The sequence below is a fragment of the Protomyctophum parallelum genome (assembly GCF_964188405.1).
Source record: "Protomyctophum parallelum genome assembly, chromosome: 19".
Lineage (NCBI taxonomy): Eukaryota > Metazoa > Chordata > Actinopteri > Myctophiformes > Myctophidae > Protomyctophum > Protomyctophum parallelum.
In genome coordinates, this window is record NC_139717.1 from 33,212,818 (window position 1) to 33,236,261 (window position 23,444).

Consider the following 23,444-nt stretch of genomic DNA (forward strand, 5'->3'; position numbering starts at 1 on the left):
CATGGATGTGTGTAACTCAATACCAAATGATTTTGTGCAGCTGATAGACCACCCACCTCGTAGCACAGTCCAGACGCCAACCATGCGCTCAGGGGGGTATGGCAGCATCGGACGCTCGTCGCCTAAGGTATGACATCTGTCTGTCTGTTTGCCATGGCTAAATCAGTTTCATGTGTGACGGGTTGGAGATTTGGGCATGAATGTTAGCACTAAGTTCTCCTCACATTCTTATATTTTTTCCCCACTATACTGTATTTTTCTCTTGTCCTCTCCCGCTGCAGCCCAAAGCCCACCAGTTCGTGGTGAAGTCATTCAACACTCCCACTAAGTGTAACCAGTGCACCTCCCTGATGGTGGGACTCATTCGCCAGGGCTGCACCTGTGAAGGTGAGGGGAAAGGACGGGAGGAGGGAAGGAATGGGTAGTGAAAGAACAAATATAATCGAGAGGGTTTTAGGTGCAAGTAGAGAAATATTGTGTTCGGAAATAGATAGGTATTGAGGTTTTTAGAGAGAAGACCACAAACTACAACTGGATCTCTGTATCATACAAGAATGACAGAGATAAAGATACAATAGAATGCAGACACTGGCCTACAAATGAATGTGTTTTAACTTTTTTACTGTAAAGAGGTTATTTGTCTGGTGTTAATGGCATTCATAATACAGTATCAAACCATTTAAAATTACATAAATGTTTCATAGAACTACTTTCTTTCCTCCACAGTGTGCAACTTCTCCTGCCATGTAACGTGTGCGGACAAGGCTCCAGCGGTGTGTCCGGTTCCCCAGGACCAGACAAAGGGGCCACTCGGTATCGACCCTCAGAGAGGAATTGGTACTGCCTACGAGGGCCATGTCAGGGTACGAGATATATGACGGTTGTCTGTGGAGCTTTAAACTGGATATTTCTTACTCGCTCATAGAACCCACATGTTTTTGATTTTCTAAAAGGCATCGGGACTAATTGAGCAGTTGAGACGAATATGAACGAATAGTCCATCATTTTAACCTGTGCGTTGTTTTAAGTGATGCATGTTCTGGTATCTATCCTAGGTGCCGAAGCCAACGGGGGTGAAGAAAGGGTGGCAGAGAGCGATGGCCGTGGTGTGTGACTTCAAGCTGTTCCTCTATGAACTGGGAGAAGGCAAGGCCACACAGCCCAGTGTAGTGGTCAGCCAAGTAATAGACATGAGGTAAAGAGGACGACAGCTCAAATCCACTGTCCCTTCTGGGCTACAATTGAATTACCATAGTCGAGCAGCATGTCCTATTCCAAAGAAAGACATTAATGTGGCTGCTCATACCTAACTCTCTGTCCTGTTCTGTCCTCCAGGGACGAGGAGTTCTCGGTCAGCTCAGTTCTGGCATCTGACGTTATCCACGCCAACCGCAAGGACGTCCCCTGTATATTCAGAGTAAGCTCGATCTCTCTCTCTGTGTATGGGGAAATGGGGAATTGCTTTTTCAGCTTTGCCCAGCTGATGGCCGCTTAGATGGCTTTAAGGAGCACATGGGAGGGAGCAGGGTGCTGTGGGTTAAGTGTCTTTTTAACGTGTACAATGGGCGAGCAGAGGAGTCGAACCAGTGACCTGCCCATTCCCGGATGGCCTCTCTACCCACACGGATAGGAACACAATGGAAACGAGTCCCCAGTTATCCTTTTAGCCTAAATGTTCTGACTGGATAGTGTGCTGTTTGCCTTTCAGTCAGCGTCAGTCAATCAATCAGTCAATCAATCAATCTGCTACAGCCCCCCCAAAAGTATATACATCCCTTTTGAAAGTAGGATTTGCATTATTAATGGTGTGGTAGTGTAGTAAACCTTTCGATTTCACTGGGGAAGCATTACACCCTTTAGCCGTTTTCCCTCTCAGTCAACGCAATTACATTTGTCTGAGGTTGCATTGGCGCAGACTGCAGAGACACACTTCCTGTCTAAGGTTGCATTGGTGCAGACTGCAGACACACACTTCCTGTCTAAGGTTGCATTGGTGCAGACTGCAGAGACACACTTCCTGTCTAAGGTTGCATTGGTGCAGACTGCAGAGACACACTTCCTGTCTAAGGTTACAATTACAATTTACAATTTAGGCATTTAGCAGACGCTCTTAATCCAGAGCGACTTACATTTAAGCAAGAACAAAAGCATGGGAATACATCACATAAAAGCATTTATCATGAAACATGCGTAAGCTAAGAGAGTAACAGTGGAATCTATATAATGAAACTATACATACACTATACATATAAACTATACATATTTACTACTATGCTATACATATGTACTATGGCGTGCTATGACTATATACAATACAATTATAGTGCTGTCTACATAACATAACATGCTATAAGTCTGTGTCAAATGCTATCTAAGTCAACAGAAATGCTATCTAAGGGGTTAGGGTAAGTGCTATGGGCCATGATGGAGTCTGAAAAGGTGGGTTTTCAGGCTACGGCGGAAGATTGGGAGTGATGCTGCAGTTCTGACTGCAATGGGAAGTGCATTCCAGGTTGCATTGGTGCAGACTGCAGAGACACACTTCCTGTCTAAGGTTGCATTGGTGCATTGGCGCAGACTGCAGAGACACACTTCCTGTCATTTCAGCGAGTCATTTCATGCCACGCTGCGATCTTGTATCTGCTATTTTTGAACATTTTTGTGTGAGAACTACTGATTTATAAGGATTTTGTAATATCGTCCACAGGTTTTAAAAATCGTAGCCTAGCGTTTGGCAATTATTTGGAGGCCCATCTGCAATACCCTCGTGGCCCACAGGACGAGTATCCCTGTTTTAAATGGACACTAGAACGACTCACATTCACTTTGTCCTCCCAGGTGACGGCGTCTCAGCTGTCCTGCTCCACCAGCCACAAGCCCTCCATCCTCATCCTGGCCGACAGCGACCAGGAGAGGAACAAGTGGGTGGGGCTGCTCAACGAGCTCCACCGCATCCTGAAGAAGAACAAGCTGAAGGAGCGCTTTGTCTACGTCCCCAAGGAGGCGTACGACCACACACTGCCCCTCATCAAGACCACACAGTCTGCTGCTATCATAGGTACGACCACACACTGCCCCTCATCAAGACCACACAGTCTGCTGCTATCATAGGTACGACCACACACTGCCCCTCATCAAGACCACACAGTCTGCTGCTATCATAGGTACGACCACACACTGCCACTCATCAAGACCACACAGTCTGCTGCTATCATAGGTACGACCACACACTGCCCCTCATCAAGACCACGCAGTCTGCTGCTATCATAGGTACGACCACACACTGCCACTCATCAAGACCACACAGTCTGCTGCTATCATAGGTACGACCACACACTGCCACTCATCAAGACCACACAGTCTGCTGCTATCATAGGTACGACCACACACTGCCCCTCATCAAGACCACACAGTCTGCTGCTATCATAGGTACGACCACACACTGCCACTCATCAAGACCACACAGTCTGCTGCTATCATAGGTACGACCACACACTGCCCCTCATCAAGACCACGCAGTCTGCTGCTATCATAGGTGGGCACTGAAACGTTTATTTTCCCCCCCCTTAAATGAACGGCATACTTGATCATACTACACCGTCACTCAAGAGTAGCAGATCTACAAGCTCAAACTGCGGCACGAAGCGACGTGCTTTGAGCTTGTAGATGTGCTTCTTTTGATACTTTTCAATTTGAATCCTGAAAAGCAACAGTTTTGGACATACAGTATGAGGTTTCCACTCGACAGAGACTATTTCTTCGTGAATAAGACATTATTGTAACCAACTTGTGTGGTGGAGTACGTTGATCACATGAACTCTAGCGTCCATATTGCATGCAGTTCAAAGCATGGAGGGGGCAAAATGGGTTTTTTGTCTTAACTTGGCTACATTTTAGACACTTGTTGGGAGACCCAGGTTCGAACCCTAAGACACAAATCTTATGCATTGCAGAGTGCAGCTTAGATTTCTTATTACAGTGTACAAACTACAAATTATACCAAATTAATTTGTACACTCTGTGCACATACACATTTAACAGTTTAAAGTATAATCGATTCAATACACACATGCAAAGATAGGTGTGATATTGTTTTATTTAAGCATGTTATTGCTTAAGTTGAAATGTGGTTATATTACACTTGAGCTACAGAAAGTAGGTTATTGTTCATACCTCACGTACCTCCCATGTATCCATGGGCAGTCAGTAGCTCATAAATCCATTGTTCCCCGTTAAGTTGATCCGAATAGGGCATTGTTTTAGAATGCAGCTAAATGTCAAACCTATTGCATATGTCATTATTATTGAATTCAGGATTCCCCATGAGTGAGCAAGTGAGCAATTACATTGTGAAGAGAGAATCCTTTTCAGGCTAGTTATAGCAGTCCACCATCTATCATGCTATGAAAATTCCAAACGCTGCTAATTTGATGGACTTTACTGTACAGAATGTCCTTTTCTGTCTCCTGTCTGGCACTGAACCAGATTCGTCTCAACGTCTCTTCTGCTTTCAGATCATGAGCGTGTCGCCCTGGGCAATGAAGAAGGCCTCTATGTCATCCATGTCACCAAAGATGGTAAGACCTGCTTGGCGGCTTCGTCTACGCTTCCTCGCTTCCTACATCTACGTTTTCTTTCATAAGTTTGAGTGGTGTTTTTTGACCATGTTTTACGTTCTTTGGCAATTTGCCAATGTCTTTTTGCCTATGACAACATGCCCAAAATAGGGAAGCGTTGGAAGTTGAAGTGGTTAATGGTGACACCCTCTCCTCTCACAACCCCACTCCTGTCTTCATTTTAACCCTTGCATTCAACCCTTCTACCCATATCCCCCACCCTTATCCTTCCCCCTCCCTCCCCCATCCTGTCCCCACTGTCCCACAGAGATCATCCGGGTGGGGGACAATAAGAAGGTGCACCAGATAGACCTGATCCTCCAGGAGCAGCTGCTGGCGGTCATCTCCGGCAGGAACCGCCACGTGCGCCTCTTCCCCACGCAGGCGCTGGACGGCCGCGAGACGGACTCCTTCAAGCTGGCGGAGACCAAGGGCTGCACGGCCATCGTGTCCGGGCCCGTCCGCAACAGCTCGCTGACCTGCCTCTGTGTGGCCATGAAGAGGCAGATCATATGCTACGAGGTGAGCAGTGGTGGACACCGTACTCAAATGTTTTACTTTTGTACTATCAATAGTGCAATGTAAAAGTCTGGAATTCAAGTATTGGCATAAAAGTGTACTTAACCCATTGACCTGAGATCAGATTCATACGAGGTTTTCCACTGGACACACACTGGTCTGATTAACCCATTCTGACCTGAGATCAGATTCTAAAAATGTCAGTCGTTCTTCGATTTTTCAAAAATAGCAGACCTACAAGCTCGTATCGCGCCACTCGGTGGCGCGATATGAGCTTGTAGATCTGCTATTTTTCAATAGCTAAAGCACGACATGATGCCAACACCAAAATGGGTGCCCGGTCAGAATGGGTTAAAGTACCAAAAGTAAAAGTACTCATTGTGCAGAATGTCTCAGTTCAGGTTTTCAAATGTATATATTTTTTTGAAAATAGCAAATCAAATGGCTGAAATGTATATAGGGCTGAAGTGGTTATGTTTTTTTTTGTAGGCCTAATAATCAAAACCTACAAAGTAACTAGTTTTAAAATAAATGTAGTGGAGTAAAAGTACAATATTTGGATTTGAGATGTAGTCTAGCTTTGTGTAACTGTCTCGCACATACAGTAGCTGTACTGTACAAGCTAATGGACAATGTGACAATAATTGTACAGCATAATATGACGTTCTAACATCCCCTCACCTCGTCCATCTCTTCTCCAGGTGAACAAGAGCAAGCAGCGCCACCGTCGGCTGCGAGAGCTCCAGGCCCCGGGCCAGGTCCAGTGGATGGGTCTGCTCAGCGAGCGTCTCTACGTGGGCTATCAGGCTGGCTTCACCCGCTACAGGTTCAATTCAACTCAATTCAAACCTTATTAGCAGACTCGGGTCCATATACGGTACAACAACATAAAAGAAACATAAAAAAAAAAAATAGCACGACTTAACCCACAGGCAGTACATACAGGGATTTGAACCAGTGCACCCTTAGGTTTGGATCATTGGATGTATAGCGAGAACGGCTCATATTGGGGCTTATACTGTTTTCGGAAACATCCGGCCGTTGCATGAACTTGAACATAAGATTGACGACTTCTTTCCATAGACTAGACTTTCATAGAGTATTCTAACGGATTTCCGAAGAATACAAATGTGGCACTGAATTTCAACGCAATTGACGATGCGTTTCCAAAGAGAAATCGCTCAAACCTTCATGTCAAGGATCACCAAAATGATGTATTTGGCCTGGGCCCCCACCTCAAAATGTTTTGTTCTAGGGTCTCCCAGAAGCAAAGATTTGAGTAAAAAAACTTAGCTAATAAATATATATTCCCTTCCCTACTTCCTTGACAGGTGTTACCGATTATACTAATGAAGGCTCTGTTCCATTCTGGTCAAACAGAAGTCGGGGTGCTGCTATCGTGCCATGTTGGCTCACTGGAAACACTCTGCTACACCAGTTGATCTCAAGGTGTCCTTGAGTTGGTTCCAAATGACCCTGTACGGATCTGTGACTCTGAGAGTGTACAAATGGACCCGTAAGGGAAATTAAATAGTTTGAGAACCACTGCACACTAAATGGAACAGAGCCTTAATTAGTATCATCGGTAACACCTGTGAAGGAAGTAGGGAAGCGGCCCGGAAGTAGGACGAGCCATTCTGTGTGCGCACTGCAGAGCCCATTCTAACTCCCGACGAACGTCCGTCCACAGTGTCCACGGAGACGTGTCCCCGGTCCACCTGCTCCACCACGAGGACCACACCCTGGCCTTCATCTCCCAGCAGGGCCTGGACGCCCTCTGTGCCGTGGAGATCTCCAGCAAGGAGCTGCTGCTGTGCTTCAGTGCCATCGGGGTTTACGTGGACTCCCAGGGACGCCGGTCGCGGCAGCAGGAGCTCATGTGGCCGGCCATGCCCGTCGCTGCCTGTGAGTTAAAAAAAACCTTCTCGCCCTCTGAATCCTCCTCCACCCCCTGTTTTTATGTACACGCTGTTACAAAGCCACGTACTGTAACACATTAAGACAGTTTCAGGTATTATTCATAAATGTTCATTAATAGCAGACGTACAAGCTGCTCACAGTGCGGCACAAATTGTATATCTGCTATTTTTGAATGGCCAACGGGAAAATCTAACATGACACAGATGCTTTCCCAGTTCTAATGGATTAAACGGTCACATTTTCAATTTTGTGCACTCTTGAGTTACAAACAGATACCCATTTAGACATGAGGCCGAAACGCCTGGAAAACTGGAAAACATTACAGAAACATTAGATGTTCACGAAAGAAACTATTTCTCAGCCACTGTAGCAGATGGAAACATGAAATGACACAGATGCTTTCCGCATTGAAATGTATAAAGACATATAGGTTGCAAGTGCAACAGGTATAAATGGGTTAGTAATGAGCGTTTTACTGTGTAAGGAGCTTGGTCATCAAGTCATCCCCAAAACAGTAGCATGGCAGGGTTGTTAAGAATGTTCTGAACATTGTTTGGCCCTAGATTTGGATAGCATTTGTTGGTCATTTAAATGTAGGACTTGCGTAACTTGAAAGGTCATGTGATCAAAAGCTGTCAAATTGTCTAGCCTGAAATCCACACTGATTTCTACGTTTTGTTTTGTTTTGTTTTTCTTTTTTACTCACAGTGGAAAAAAGACATACATAGCGAATCTGTCTAGATTAGGCTACAAAATGTCAGTGATATGTGATGTTTTGGTTGTGTAACCGTGTGTAACGTTTAAAGACCAACCAAAAGCACATTGTAGCTGATATGACAATCTGCTGACGTGCACTGTTCTCCCTCCAGGCTACAACGCCCCCTACCTGTCGGTGTACAGTGAGAACGCGGTGGATGTGTTCGACGTCAACACAATGGAGTGGATCCAGACCATTCCTCTAAAGAAGGTCCGTCTCTCGACAGGCTCACCCAAGCTTTGTCACAAATACAGGAATACTTACAAAGGCTGAGTGGTTCATTATGTGGTATCGTATGCTTTGAGTTGAGTTTTTAAGTGTTTAACCACTTAAAACCTATATAATTAGTTGACCGAAGTCTGCCAGCGGGTCTGCCTCCCACCTTTTTTTCTTTCTACACCAAATATCTTCACCTGCATAAAGCCAGTGATTGTATGCAGGCTGGTTGTCATATAATATATCACATCTCCTCACAACTCGAACGATAGGACTCTCCTTCCGTTTTCCCTTCTTCCTGGTAACTTCTCTGTCTGTCTGTCTGTCTGTCTCTCTCTCTCTGTCTCCAGGTTAAAGAATCTGTGCCTTTAAATCATGTTGCTATAGGATGCAAAACGTCCACTAGTAGCTACATAGTTTTGTCATCCAGTGTTCAAGACTTTGTCAGGCTATCTTTGGCTCCCCCTGGTGGACGTAAAGGAATACAAACTGACACTGCTCTGCCACAATAAACTACTCATGACCTAGTTAACCCTGCCTAGTAAATATTGTTCAGAGACAAGATACAGGGATAAGATTTAGAGTGTGAATTCCTCAAAGGCAAATACAGTGTATAAGATAATGTTTTTGACATGTCTTTCCTCCCCGGTAGGTGCGGCCTCTGAACATCGATGGCTCTCTGAACCTGCTAGGGCTGGAGACTGTCCGACTCATTTATTTTAGAAACAAGATGGCTGGTAAGAACTTTCCCCCACATTCTCTAATGAAGGAGAAATGCTTAAAATGGTTAATACACATACATATTTCTCTCACAAAGTCTCTCCAGACTCTCAACTACAAGGTGCATCATTTTCAGTAACATTTACTTTGAAGAATTGAAATGCCTGTAATTACACAAGATAACTGGTTCAACAAAGAATGTTGTGCACACCCAGTTGTGCTGTTGCAGGACAGGATATGTAACAGTTTAAAATGAAGGAAACAACACTATTTGACTGTAGCAAGATGTGTCAGTACATCACAGGACGGGTGCAGCAATGTTTCGACCATACAATTTGGCTTTCCTCAGGGTGTCTGAGCTGAAAGAAATCTCTCCAGTAAACGTATTTTGCTTAGTTAGACGAGAATCTGTGTCACAGATAAACATGTTAACATTTTCAAATCAGTCAAATAGAAAGAAAAAAACATACATACATACAAACAAACAAACAAACAAATTTACCCCTCCAACGCCACAGAGTTCCCGCTCCGAAAGAGCCACAACCCTGGTATCTTGTACCATTAGCAATAAATAAAAAGGGGGTGCATACTTAGTTAAAAGTACACACATTCACGTTGAAGCATATAAACAGGTCAAAAGAGTTAACTATACACAATAGAATGAGGCAACAATAGATGAAATAAAAAAACCGAATAAGAAATGGTAGATAAATAATAATGTAACATAAAAACAAATGACAGTAGGGTCACAGATCAACATGTTGAATGCAACAATCGGGTTGTGTAATTTATGCACACTTTCTGTCCCGCTATGCTAACTTTCCAGAGGGCGACGAGCTGGTTGTGCCGGAGACGTCTGACAACAGCAGGAAGCAGATGGTGCGCAGCATGAACAACAAGAGACGCTTCTCCTTCAGGGTGCCAGAGGAAGAGCGACTCCAGCAGAGGAGGTGGGCGACCCACTCTACTGCAGCTGTGCTTCTCAAACCTTTCATGTCCAGGGCCCCCGAATTAATATGAATAGTATTCGGCCGCGCGACTCCCCATACAAGATTTGTGTTTTTTAAATGTTTCCACCACCATCTGCAGGCACTTCAATGCACTTATAGTGCTTTTCTCCAAAGTGTATGTATTTCACATTCACCCATTGACACACCGATGGCGGAGGAAACCATGCAATGCACCAACCTGCTCATCGGGAGCAGTTAGGGCTTCAGTGCCTTGCTCAAGGACACTTCGACACGGTAGCCAGGAGGAGTCTGGAACCTTTGGATTCCACAACGGCCGCTCCACCTCCTGAGCCACTGTTATCATGTTCCTTCAGCCGTTCCTTCAGTCTCCCTCTCTCTGCTATGCACTGGTGCACCAGGCCCTGTGTGCGTGCGTGCCTGTCTGTGTGTGTTGTGTATTGTGGCTGTATACTCACACTTTTCTATGAGCATCTATGCAGGACTCTGCACGAGTGCTTCCCCACTTTCAACCTGGCAGCCCTATTTTGGGCATGTCATTGTAGTTGTGACTATATTGCGAAAATAGTTGATCTACAAGGTCGCAACGTCTTCTGATGCAACACGTTATGAGCTTGTAAATTGGCTATTATTGTCACACGACACCATTGTACTGCAAAGTATAAAACGTGTGTGTGTGTGTTCATTTCAGAGAGATGCTGCGTGACCCAGAAATGAGGAACAAGCTGATTTCCAACCCCACCAACTTTAACCATGTGGCCCACATGGGACCAGGAGATGGCATCCAGATCCTCAAAGACCTGCCAATGGTAGGAGAACTGCTCTCTCTCACACACACACACACACACACACACACACACACACACACACACACACTCACTCAATGTACATTGTAGGAGAGTGGTGCAAAGCACACACATAATTCCCACAACAAACAATTCCCATAGAACTGACCATGTTATACGACTGGGCTTAAATGCACGCTGTGTGTGTGTGTGTGAGTGAAGGTACAGTATGTCTGCTTGCCCTGTGAGTTGGTGCATGCAGACAATGGAATCCACACAGAAAGACGGCTACTTCAATTTCCACCCCGATTTATTTTACCCAATGTGACTGGTGTACATTTTATTTTCCTCCATCCATTCACAGATCTTTCTCAAGGTCCAATATTGCATTGTGTTCTTTCGATGATTCCTATTTGTCCGTTTACACTGCACGTACCCACCCACTTCATATTTCACTTGGAGTGTGGCGACAAACCCTCATAATCCTCTCCCCTCACTCTCCACTCCTCTTCCCTGCACTGCACTGTGTGTACGTGTGCCCTTCTGAATGCATCTAATCCAGAACGTACGTGTTCAGGAGAGCCGCGCAGGCTTCAGCGGTTCAGTCAGCATCCCCTCCATCACCAAGAACCGGGGTGAACCAGGCCGGTCCATGAGCGCCAGTAGTGGACTGGGCATACGTAAGTATTTTATTTCACCACAAAGCCTTCCTCAGTAGAGTTCAGTTAAAGTCACTTCAGTGCCATGAACTTAATTTAATCATATGGAGCCAACATAATATGAAGCAACATAACTGTGCACTGTGGGGGAAATAACCTACCGAGTGCTGACCACAGTGTCTAGAAGAAAATATGTGGGGTATTTCTTTGAACCCATTTCTCATTGGATAACCAGTTACAGTGAGTTAGAGGCTAGTTAAATTACCGTAGATGCTGTACTTTGTGTTCTAAAAAACACAAAGTACAGCATCACATTCAAAGACATACATTGCCATTCTTACTCTCCATATCTCCTTCCGTTTTCCCTTCTTCCTGGTAACTTCTCTGTCTGTCTGTCTGTCTGTCTGTCTCTCTCTCTCTGTCTCCAGGTTCGTCTTCCCAGAACGGCAGTGCGTTGCGCAGGGAGCTGTCGGGGGGGAGCTACGGGTCCAAGCGCCAGACAATGACCTCTCCCTCCGAGAGCTCGTTGTCCTCCGGAGGGGGCATGGATTGTGGCGACGCGCCCCTCTCCCAGTTCGACAGAGAGGTGAGTGATTATTATGTGAATCCCTTTCCTGTACCGAGATTGCATTAACCCTTTATGAATAGCTGCCTCCAGCAGGAATTGTGTATCATAGTGTCGAATAGTGTTATTCTATGTACAAATGGGGTGCACACAATGGCACGAGATAGCCCTAGTATGAACCAAACCCCTGAAAGTAATAATGTGTTCCATTGATCTCTACGATAGTTTATACAATATAGTACTGCAGTAGAAGTGCTAATAGCATATGATGGCTGGGTTTTTTGTGTGTTTTTTTCACTATTTGAGTTGAGTTGATAGTCTGTCCGGCTGCAAATGATCCTCATCTTCCCAACAACCACTGTAGATTGGCCCGATGATTCCCTAAAATGCTTTTGCTGCTTAGTAACAGGTTTCCTAGCCATGTAGACTTTGTGCATTAGCCTGTCAGGTCATTGACAGAGACGTATCAGATTGTTGCCTTGTGTCCCATCTGCCACATACTGTGTACATCCTAACCCCTGCGTGCAGGCCTCTCACCTCATCCCAACCCCTCTCACTGATTGGTTAGCCTCCCTGTGATGTCACATCTCAATAGCAGCGCTACATAGCTCGGCCAGCTAAGATCTTTGCCTTCATCCCGGCAGTGGGCCTGTTTTCCGAGCCTTTGGGAAGCAGAGCCAAGGAGTTTAGATGGGTAGCTATTGCCTTAAATCACAGAAGGTTTTGCATGCACTGGACCAGTGTAATCGTCCTACTTTTCATAACAAGTTTTTCTTAACTGTGCGAATTAATACAATATAATGATTAGACCCTACCATTTGGTCGGTGGTGACGGTAACACACAACAATTAAAGTTTTATAAAAGACAATTTATAATTTTAGTTCGTTTTTTGTTTGCCCCATGTCTTAGTTAATTTTCTATAACTTTGTAATATTGTCTAGCTACATTGCCACCTAATAATAATAATAATAATAGTTTCCAGTATATAATCTAAGGTTGTGGAGTATATTTAATAGCCGAATGAAAACACCTGGGACCTTTAGGGTGGTGTTGGTGGTCCACCCACACATCCTCAACTGGCTTCTGGAATTGCCCTCCATTTCTCCTGTGGCTCCCCCCCAGCATCCCCTTAGCCCTGCCATGCCTGGCCCCTGGTTTCTCCATTGCGCCCCATTTTGCCCCATTTATCGCCCACCCCTCCACCCAGCCCTCTGCCCTCCTCCACCTCGCCTCGCCTCGCCCTGCCATGCCCTCTCCCACCCCGGCATGTTGTCTGTGGGCTGGGCGTTGAGTCTTGACTTCTCCTCTGCAGTGGCAGGCGGTTTCACCATCGGAGAAGACCCCCGATCTGAAAAGGGCATTAAGGACCCTGCTTAGTAAGATGAAGGTAATGTCAAAACAACCATCGCAAACAGCCTCGCACTGACTGAACCACCTCACCAGCCTTCTGGTGGGAGCACCGACTGTGCGCTTTGAACATGTGCGCGCGCACACAGCAGGCGTCACTCACAGGTGCAGCATATCATCAATGGCACACATATTCACATGCAGACACTCCTAGAGCAGCATGATGTATGTTTAAAACACTTAACACACACACGCAGATAAACGCACCCACGCGATCACAGTTTGCGAATTTTGACGCCAGCCGGCACCACCCCACCCCGCCACGCCCCACCCCTCCCCCACGCCTCACTTCCCACATCATTTCAAATTATGCCATTTGCCATTTGTAAGCGGCATCAAATGGCTACTTGTCACCAGCCTGACCTCCATGGGAGCCTGGACCATGGGTCGCTCTCCATCTCTGTGGCCCAGACATGGCCTGTCTGTGTCACCCAGACATGGCCTGTCTGTGTCACCCAGCCCGTCTCGCCTCATTGGCTTGGGTTTGTGTTACGGCCGTTGGAATGAATGGTGCCACGCTGCCACTCAGCCATTCTACCTACTTGTACTTTGTTTACCCACTGCCCCCAGCATGTCTGCTTCCATACTGCCCCCTGGTGGCCTGCTCATGTTCCTGAACCATGAAAACAAAATGCTGTTCATGTCAATTCTGAGCACATCTACAATAGGACATTAAGGCTATGGATCTATTGCTAATGAAATAGTTGCTTCTGCACAGGATTCTCCTCCTTGGTATGAAGTGACGTTGTTTGCGCCGTTATCCATGAAATGTCACCAAATAATATCTCCTGCATTATTGGTGGGATCCATTGGAAAGTGTACACTAGATGGCGCTGTGGCACCGTTACATGGTTTGGGGAGAATTCTTGTGCATTTCCCTTATTCAGTTCAATGATTTGTGGACAGTAAAATTGTCAGTGTTAAAAGGGATGTAAGTGAAATGTTTTTTTTGTAAAAAGCAAAATATATATATTTATACATTGTTTTTTGTGGGCGGAAAAATAAAAGATTAGAACTCTATATTCTGATAGCAATCAGTGCTACTGTGTTTCTTCAGTCACTGGGGTCTCTCTCTGTTGTTCTTCAGTCTCTCTCTGTTGCTGGACAACACATTACCCCTTATTTTAACCAAGAAATATCACTTACACCCCCTCTTGACACTACACTAATGTAACCAAAGTGTTCGATTAGACAATGCTGAGGGAAAAGACTTGGTCACCATGTTACAGTTGACTTCTTAAGGCAATAATATAGGTTGGTGGTATTCAGTTTATCTTAGGTCAAGGTATCTATAGGTATTCCATACAAATTGCAATTGGAACTAATAGGCTAGGATACTGTAACTGTAGTCTCTGGTTTCCAGAAGGTGTTCCGGTTCAGTTTCAAACAGTTTGTTTGATTGGCTCAGCAGCAGATTTGAACCAGAAATGCATGTGTGTTTCAGAAAATGGGTATGCCACCTAAGCGCATATCTTTTGGTGGGAAAATCACCCATCTATATTAACCCTATAGGTAAATGCCCATATACTGGATGCACTTTATGGTCTGTTCTGTGAGAGGTTAGCTGCCACACTGTATTTTCCCTCATGTTGTAAAATCAGCCAGCTTACATGACAAGTGCATTGCGTAGTCTAGGTTTACTGTATCCATTGAAATCAGACCATAAGATATTATTAGGAGTAAATGTACTGCCACGTGATGGTTTGGATGGGTTCTGCTCCCAATAGAACTGAGACTTAACCCTGCTTCAAATGCATGTCCACTCTCTCGATTGATTGTTAAAGGGACGTTGTGACATTTTGAATTGTATTTCTTGGTAGATTGTGGAATGATCACCCACAGGCACTTGACAAAGTTGTGGTGAAGACATATCCCACTAGAAATGGAACAGTTGGACAACCCATTAAATGATTTTCATTCTACAAAATGTCTTCTAAAACCTAAATCCTTCTAAAACAGTTTTCTGAAAAGTGGTGCTCAAACATTTTTCATGTCAAGGACAAGGACCCCCAAAATTATATCTATTTGGCCATGAACCCTCATCTCAAAATATGCTGCGCCAGGGATGCCCAGAAGCAAAGATTTGAGTTAAAAAGAAATCGCTAATTGAAACGGATGCTTTCCCAGTCTTAATGGGTTCAAATTAAAAACTAGTCTCAGGTCATACAGTCTGTGCAACAGACGTGCTGAAAGTGCTAAGCAACTACAGTGGATGACCGCCTCCCGCCCCACTTCCATTTTGTCCTACTGTCAATACAATCAGTCGACACTATGTAAGCCTAGCGGAAATTGACATTTTAAAAATATCTTTTGAAGATATGTTTCTAATATTTGACAAATGGACCACGGCTGCTTTTCTTGGCTTTCAGAAGCTAGAGTAGTTTAAAGACTTTATAAAGCATTCACAGATTGTAGAATAGTTGTCTGGCTTGAGAGACTATTAAATGTATATGCTGCACTAGCCACAGTGGAAACTATGAAAATTTCCCCCCCATAATGTTAAAAGTGCCAACTATATCATTAAAAATGTCAATCTTCTTTTTAAAGTGTTTATTCGAAAGAATGGTATTTATATCATTGTGTCCCCAGGAATGTGTCTGAGCTGCACAACAACAAGCCACCCCTTAAAATAATACAATAGAATCTGAGTTAAGGATTTTGAACGATCAAAGTTAAGATTATAAAAAGAGATTGGTTAATTAGTTTGATTTGATTCTATGAATGTACCCGAGACACAGAGTACCTCTCATTCCATCTGGACCCTGAAGCCAAATGTAATTAGGGTAATGCAGTCTATGAAGATGAGATAATTACACAAACCCTGATCTAGTGGAAGGAAGCATCACTGAACTGTAAAGAGACACATACATACTTAACCCATTCTGAACGGGCACCCATTTTGGTGTCGGCATCATGTCGTGCTTTAGCTATTTAAAAATAGCAGATCTACAAGCTCATATCGCGCCACCGAGTGTCGCGATACGAGCTTGTAGGTCTGCTATTTTTGAAAAATCGAAGAGCGACTGACATTTCTAGAATCTGATCTCAGGTCAGAATGGGTTAATCAGACCAGTGTGTGTCCAGTGGAAACCTCGTATGAATCTGATCTATGGGATAAAGCAAATGGTATAACGTCACTGAACTGGAAAAAAAGGCATATGTAGGCATGCAAACTTGGCATACTTTACATAATTGGCGTAGCTTACATAGCAGTCCATGATTGTCCAGTAATGCTTTGTGCCAGTTTAGCCAGAAGTTGAGGGGTGAGACGAGAGGTTAAGCCTTGTTTTGCTGTGCATATTAACCTTACCTCTCACCCCCAACCCACGCCATCTCATTTTTACCACCCCTGCTCTGTGTTTGTTTTTCCTTCTTCAAATCAGTTCTGCTCAATCGAGCTGCTCAATTGACTGATGTAGAATGTGGCAGAACTGTCGGGGCACAGTGCAATACACAAGCTGCAATACACAAGCTGCCAGTCAAATACTGTGATGAGGAATGGCAGCAACTGTTGACTCTGGTTGAAAGGAGAAACCCACACACACACATACAGCGCATAGCACAGAGCTCTTTGAGATTTGCGATGACCAGGCGAGCCCAACTGAGTTGTTTGTTAGTACAAATAAGATAAGATTAATCTCGAAAGTGCCATGTGTAATACACACATACAATTCACATTATGTGTATTGTACTCGTAGTGTGTCATTGGATGTGATAACCTTTGCCAAATACATTCTACCCTAGTTTCCTAAACTTAGTAATGCACCTTATGGATCAGTGTTGCATATTAACTGACCTAATTATCTTTTTTTATTCTCCCTCCCTATTTTCTTCCCCATCTGTTTATACATCACTTTATCCGTTCATCTCTTCCGGTTTTACTCTCGTTTCCTCCATCAACCCCCCCCCCCCCTCCATTTCTCTCTCCATCTCCTCCGCCCCCTCTCTTGATGTGCCCAACCTTTGTCCTCTGTCCATCCCTATCCCTCTCTTCATCATCTTTATCATCCTTAATCTCCACCGCATCCTATCTGCCCACTGCTATTTCCGCCCTCTCTCTCTCTCTCTCTCTCTCTCTCTCTCTCTTGCCTACTGATTTTACATCCCTCTCCATTTCTACAAACCCCTCTCTTGTCATCCTTCTCTGTTTCAACACCATTCTCTCCTGTCCTGTCATGTCATTCCCTGTCCTCTCCTCTCTCCTGTCCTCTCCTCCAGGACTCGGACTCTCCGCGCCACTCCACGGCCTCCAACAGCTCCACCTTCAGCAGCCCGCCTAGCCCGGCCTCCCCCCACAAGACCAAGTCCCTCTCACTGGAGAGCACAGACCGCATGACCTGGGACACATGAGCCCCCGCCACACTTCACTAACAGACTGACAGCACAGGACTCCAATCCCCATCCACTCTGCCCTCCTGAGCCCCAACCCCTTTTCCCCTAGGGCTCAGCCTATCGTATGTTATCTAAAAAGAAGACAAACCCCTCCCACTGCCCAGAGAACTGCACCCATACTGTCCACTGGTCCCTTTCAGAAATGCTGTTTTGTCTCAGTTGAAGCTTTTTTGCCCAACCAACTTTTTGTCCTATTTGGCCCACCTCAGCTCCCAGACGAGGCTGAGCACAGGGAAAAGACACTGTCATGTCTGAGAATTACAGGCAAATCTTGGGGTGCAGGCTGTGTTTGCGAGCGGTGTGTGTTGGTATGCTTGAGAGAGAGCGTGTCCATGTGTGTGTGTGTGTGTGTGTGTGTGTGTGCACGCGCGCAAAGTGTCTATTAGAAAGTGGCGTAGAGTACACAAATGAATCTTAGTACAAACAGCTGCCCAACTCGATGGGCTCATTTGCTAATAGCCACGTTAAGCAAAACGCTGAGCTTCGTTGATAGTACTTTGATCACAGGCCCCCATGATTTCCCATGATTTGACACACTCAAGAGACCCTCCAAACCTCAAGATGCTACAAAACGAAAAAGAAGAGGATTATTACTAAACGAAAATGCTTTGTATTTGTACATAGGACCCTTTGGGTTTTAGGGGACAATGTTTTAATTTATTTATCAATCTCAGACAAGGAAAGGGGAGGCGCTTTGTGGCCCTGCGTGAGAGAGTGGACTTTTATTCCACAACACCTTTGCTTCCGTGTGCCGCTTTCTTTTTTGGATGTTAGTCGGAGACGTCGAAGCTGCGGAAATTGAATTTGTGACACAAAAAAATGGAGACAATATGTAAATTTTCCTTTTTCTTTGATCATGAAAGAGTGCAGTGGCTTTACAATTTGTTTACCATCAGCAAAAAGCTATAGGCAGCAATAATGAGCAAACGTGAGGGGCAGGGTTGTTTATAACTTTAGCTGACCCTGCTGGCTACTGGTCGCTTGGGAATCTTCCACTTAGATGCACATAGAAGCTGAGGGAACATTCAATATGATGACATCATGGCTTCTTTTATGCTACTCTCTCCTAATTGGGCCAGCGTAATGACATCATCGTCCAACATTCTGGCACCATTTCTCCATGTGGCGTAGACCTTTTCATTTTTGCAAAAAAGAAAACAAAGAAACAACACAATTCACCACTGTACAACCAGACAAACCTATCTACGACACCCCAGTTCCATCACAATAATGTACATAAGTTCAGAGTAGAGAGTAATATATGGTAAGGAAAATACTATAGAGAAAATACATGAGAGACGGAAAAACAAGTCCTCGTTCCTTTAAATTTGTTTCTTTTTGTTATGAGAGTGATTTTGTTTTTTTGTTTTTTGGGTTGTATTCACACAAAAGCCATTTTAAACCACTTTCCTGTTTTCCTTTTTACAGATTGCTTTTAGATTTGTCTTTTTTATTATTATATTATTATTATTGTATATGTATGACACGCATTGTCGGGTGTTATCATTCTTCCCCCCCTTCTATCCCGCTTTGGTTTGTGTTTGAGTGAAGAAACTCATATATTGGTGAACGCTATACTGCCCAATGGCGGCGTAGAGTGAACGTGCTTTTATCTAAAAGCAATCGTGCTTTCACGCAGATCCAATTACACGTGTACAGTACACAATATGCTGCACACACGGACGCGTATTGTACACACACACACACACATATACGTTCACAAGTAGTGTGTTTATGCAGTGAATGCCTTGCTCCCTCCCCTGACTTCCAGGTGGGGAGGATGGGGGTCCTGTGAGACTTTTGTATATCGCCATCAATGCTCACGTGTGTGTCCTGAATTCCCCTGTGGTTCTCCGGATCTCAGAAAGCCACTAGGTCAGTCCCTCCGACGTGGACGAGACTTTGGAGAGAGTACTTGTTTTGTAACCAAAAATATATATTAAGAAAAGAAACTTGATTGGTCTTCATACTTTATAATTTCTTTCTGACAGCCTTAGCATATTTTAAAGAATTTCCTGAAAAAAAGACACTACAGTTTTAAGAGGTATTGACTCCGGTCTTCAGTCAGCACTAGGATATAAAAACATGACACTAAATGTACAAAGCTGAAAACGGTGAAGCTACAAAAAGATCAGCACTTTGGTTTCGGTCATGGTTCGTAGACCTCTTTTTCTTTCTTGCTCCCTCGTGCTGATGCAGGCAGCACTGTGTGAAATTCTGTCCAGAGATCCAGTGACCTCAATGCTAATCATTGCATCTGTACATCGTGGGCTTTCTGTTTTGAAGGGCTTCTTATACGGCAGTGAAACAAGTCTGCATTAACATTGATACGGCAGTTCCTCAAGGTGCCTCATCTTTTCAGTATCATCACAGGCTCTCACACACACACACACACACACACACACACACATCAGTAGCAGATGTGTTGAAGAATGCCTCATTAAGGCATTACCATATAAGATGTTTTTATGGTATGCTACACTATAGTATGTTGTGGCTTTAAGAGTTCATATTTATCATGAGCTCTAATACATGTGGCAATGTCTGCAATGTTCAGAGGTGATAATAGGCAATAGTGGGAATGTAGCTATATGATATGCCTCTGCCTGATGATGCACTTCAAGTAAAGGCTGCTTTAGAGTTGTAAGACGGTGTCGACTGCCAAAGGTTGTTTTTAAATTTGAGAATCCGTTCTTTTTGGCAGTCAACACTGTCGTTTTGAAAGTAAAATAGCATTGAGGTACCACACCGGGGTATTGGGCTCTTAACGTGCTTTCAACATTTGTAGGGGCAAGTGAATTCTGAACATGTCACGTTTGAGTTTCCAGTTGTTGCGAGAAAGAGCCTGCTCCACATTAGATGTGTCAAAATCACTGCTGCACTTGGTAATTGACATGACCACTACAAGAGTATTTGTATTTTGGCAGATAATTTTGATGTATGTTGTTGATTCGTGCTGCTGAAACAAAGGGACCCTCTCTTTCTGTCTGTGTTGGAGATCAAAAATGTACCAACCTCCCGTTTGTTCCCTGCTTAATTTAAGACGGTACATTCTGGTTCGAGGTTTTCGGAGACCTGGCAGATGTTTTCTGACATTTGAAAGGGAAACAGATTTGAAAGGAATTTGGGTTTCATTCCAAATGCCAAATAATGACAACTTTCCAAAAGCTGCACTGCAGTGTTATTCCCCTGCTGAATGGCAACCTATGTTGCCCCATGATGCCCCATTCCAAGTGTTTATATATAGTTTTATATTGATATATAGAGATATATATTGATATATTCCATTCATAGTTGCAAAGCTGGTTTTATTCCTAACACAATCACACTTATGAATGGTTTTATTTTTTTAAGCTTGTAAACTCATTTTTCCACACCTGCTGGCTGGACTTCCATCTGTCGAGTGTATTAAGTGAGGATGAGAAATACCTTGGCCATGTTGTTTTGCTTGGCTAAGTGTTTTATACTGTAATGGAAAAATGAAATCCCACCTTTAGGAGAGAGGAAACAAACTCAGGAAACGTCTAAAACCAATGAACTTATTCATCGTAATGATGATTTAAAATGAGCGTGTTGTGGCTTGGCGAGGAGAGGGGATGAGGAGGGAAGCGGAGATACATTTAGCTGTAGTGTTGTAGATGTTGACCAGGGTTTGAGACAGTATAAAAGACGGGTGTTTTATGAAATCCAATATGAACTAGTGTCGGGGTGAAGGTGAGAGGTGGTTTGACCCGAGTTGCAGGCTGGTGCCACAAGAAAATGTAAGGAAAAAAAAGGAAAGGAAAAACATTACGACAAATCAAACGCCTTTGCATTTCAGTGAGGTCTTATCTAAACTACCGTCAATATTATTTTGCGCTTTCATATCATATTACACTTCTTTTTTTTTAGGATTGCTTTGTAATAATTTGTACAGTTTTGCATGTTATAGATGTAATCATTTTTTGTTTTTCGGTTTGTTGTTTTACTTGGACTGGCTCATTTTTGAACGGTTTGGGCGTTTCACTGAGGATAACCCACTACAGGGGATGTAGATTCTTTTTTGCACAAAAAATATTTAAGGTGTAAGGTCAACAAAAAATAATGTATGGAACTGGCTGCCACGCTTATGTGGACAACTCATTATATTAACCTGACTCCCATGTATTTCAATAAAGCGGAGGGCTGTTACAAATGGAGCTCAGTGTCTTTTGTGTCGTTGTTGTCAGAAAACTTAACTTTAAAAGTTTAAATGTCTAAATGTCTAATTTATCATGTCTAAATGTCTAATTCAATGGCAAACACTTCTGTACTGTATCTCTTGAGAGTATATAAATGTAGCCAAATGGACCCCTGGTTAGTTACATTTCCACACTCCTAAGCTTTAAATGAACACTGACATTTTTACCATGTTTCCACATAATTGACCAATGAAACCCCATATATATTCTGCAATAAAACTATTGCAGAAAATGGCAGAATTGCAAGCGTTGCAACTATTAATTTAGATCGGTTTTCAGTGAAGATACTTTAATGTAGAGTGAAAACAGAAAAGTCACCAGTATAGAGCCCTGATGAACTCAATGTCAATTATTTAATGTAATCCTGGGCTACACTTCCTCCAACCTGGGGAGGGCAGCGGACTGACATGCTTCCCCGTATGCCCCGTATTTCACCTGACGGGGGAAGAAAAGGAGAAATCCAGACCAAAACACACATATATACTTTCCTGAAAGTGTTATTAAAAATAAATAAAAAACATCATTTTGACATGATGAAAATCATGAAAAACAACATACCGTTATGTAATTTTTCAGGATTTTCTTGGTTTACTGTAAATTAGCTTCTGGCTAACTCGGGCCCATACGTGGATGTGAAAACTGACATGTTGATTAATGTGCAAAATGCTTTTGTTTATCGTCATTATTTGTCAGGAGCCGAGTTGGCTTTGAGCTTAAAAGGTCTTTAAGTAAACTAGACTGCGATGCCCGGCCTGCATGTATCTGTCTCTCTGTGTCCCATTATTCCTATATGGAGTTCTGTGTCAGGCATGCCTAAATATGGAGTGTTGTGATGTCAGAAAAGGCCAGCTCCATAAATGGAGCCTGGGCAGGGGCCCTGTTCCTAGCCCAGGCCTAGAGGCCTTTTGTGACGGTTCTGGACAACCGTTGGGCCGACTGACTCGACACCGGGCACTGCGCTCCCTAGTGGGGGTGCGGAACGTGTGTTGTTTTCAGCGAGCCCACGCAGTTTCTGCAGGAACTGCTTTTCTAGTTTAACTTAAACTCCCAATGCATCCTCAATGGCAATAGCTTTGGCATGCTACTAGTCGTACATATACTTACACCTAGAAACCCCATTCAAACTTAAATGTTCGACATACGATAGTATGTCATCTGAAACCATGAACTATAGTCATGATTTTCATATTCTTTTTTAAATCCTCAAAAATCATGAAAAACAACATATTGTATGTCTTCCGAAATGTTGTTTTTTCATGATTTTCATCATTTTTTTTAAATCCCCCAAAATCTTGAAAAACGACATACAGTACATACACATATAGCCGATAGTATGACGTTTTTTCATTTTTCAAATTTGAGGCAGATTCTGGCACAAAAATCACTTGAACTCCATTCACTCTTTTTATAATTCATCTTACTGTGGACACACATGCTGGAACTTTTTACTTTGAAATGTTTTGTAGTTCGCCGAATGCATTCTCAATGACAGCACAAACTTTGGCATGCGACATACTTACACCTAGAAACCCAATTCAAACATATTTAGGTTCATCTGGACATGTTTGCCTGAAAAGGAATCTTTGAAATGTTTCATAGTTTTAGAAATATAGTGCTTTCAAATTTGAGAAATGTATATAATGGCAGATAGTGGCACGTCAAAAAATCTCTTTCACCTAGAAACTCCATTCACACTTTG

General features: G+C 43.6%; 1 protein-coding gene across 6 annotated transcripts in view; it reads left to right on the top strand.

The window, feature by feature from the left end:
• The window catches only part of cdc42bpab (CDC42 binding protein kinase alpha (DMPK-like) b), a 101,677-nt gene extending 79,974 nt beyond the window's left edge, over window positions 1–21,703 (top strand). For 4 of the 6 annotated variants that reach the window (XM_083789795.1, XM_083789800.1, XM_083789796.1 and 1 more), the window contains 17 exons: window positions 41–127; window positions 282–387; window positions 727–863; window positions 1,056–1,195; window positions 1,336–1,417; window positions 2,839–3,058; window positions 4,515–4,577; window positions 4,885–5,138; window positions 5,837–5,961; window positions 6,826–7,040; window positions 7,925–8,022; window positions 8,681–8,765; window positions 9,575–9,698; window positions 10,408–10,525; window positions 11,064–11,181; window positions 11,589–11,746; window positions 17,352–21,703. In XM_083789795.1, the coding sequence (XP_083645921.1) occupies window positions 41–127; window positions 282–387; window positions 727–863; window positions 1,056–1,195; window positions 1,336–1,417; window positions 2,839–3,058; window positions 4,515–4,577; window positions 4,885–5,138; window positions 5,837–5,961; window positions 6,826–7,040; window positions 7,925–8,022; window positions 8,681–8,765; window positions 9,575–9,698; window positions 10,408–10,525; window positions 11,064–11,181; window positions 11,589–11,746; window positions 17,352–17,483 (2,262 nt within the window). In that variant the 3' untranslated portion in view covers window positions 17,484–21,703. Of the gene's footprint in view, window positions 1–40; window positions 128–281; window positions 388–726; window positions 864–1,055; window positions 1,196–1,335; window positions 1,418–2,838; window positions 3,059–4,514; window positions 4,578–4,884; window positions 5,139–5,836; window positions 5,962–6,825; window positions 7,041–7,924; window positions 8,023–8,680; window positions 8,766–9,574; window positions 9,699–10,407; window positions 10,526–11,063; window positions 11,182–11,588; window positions 11,747–13,038; window positions 13,322–17,351 lie in introns of those variants that run through there. The other 2 variants (XM_083789797.1, XM_083789798.1) reach the window with 1 other exon arrangement.
• Window positions 21,704–23,444: the final 1,741 nt, after the last annotated feature.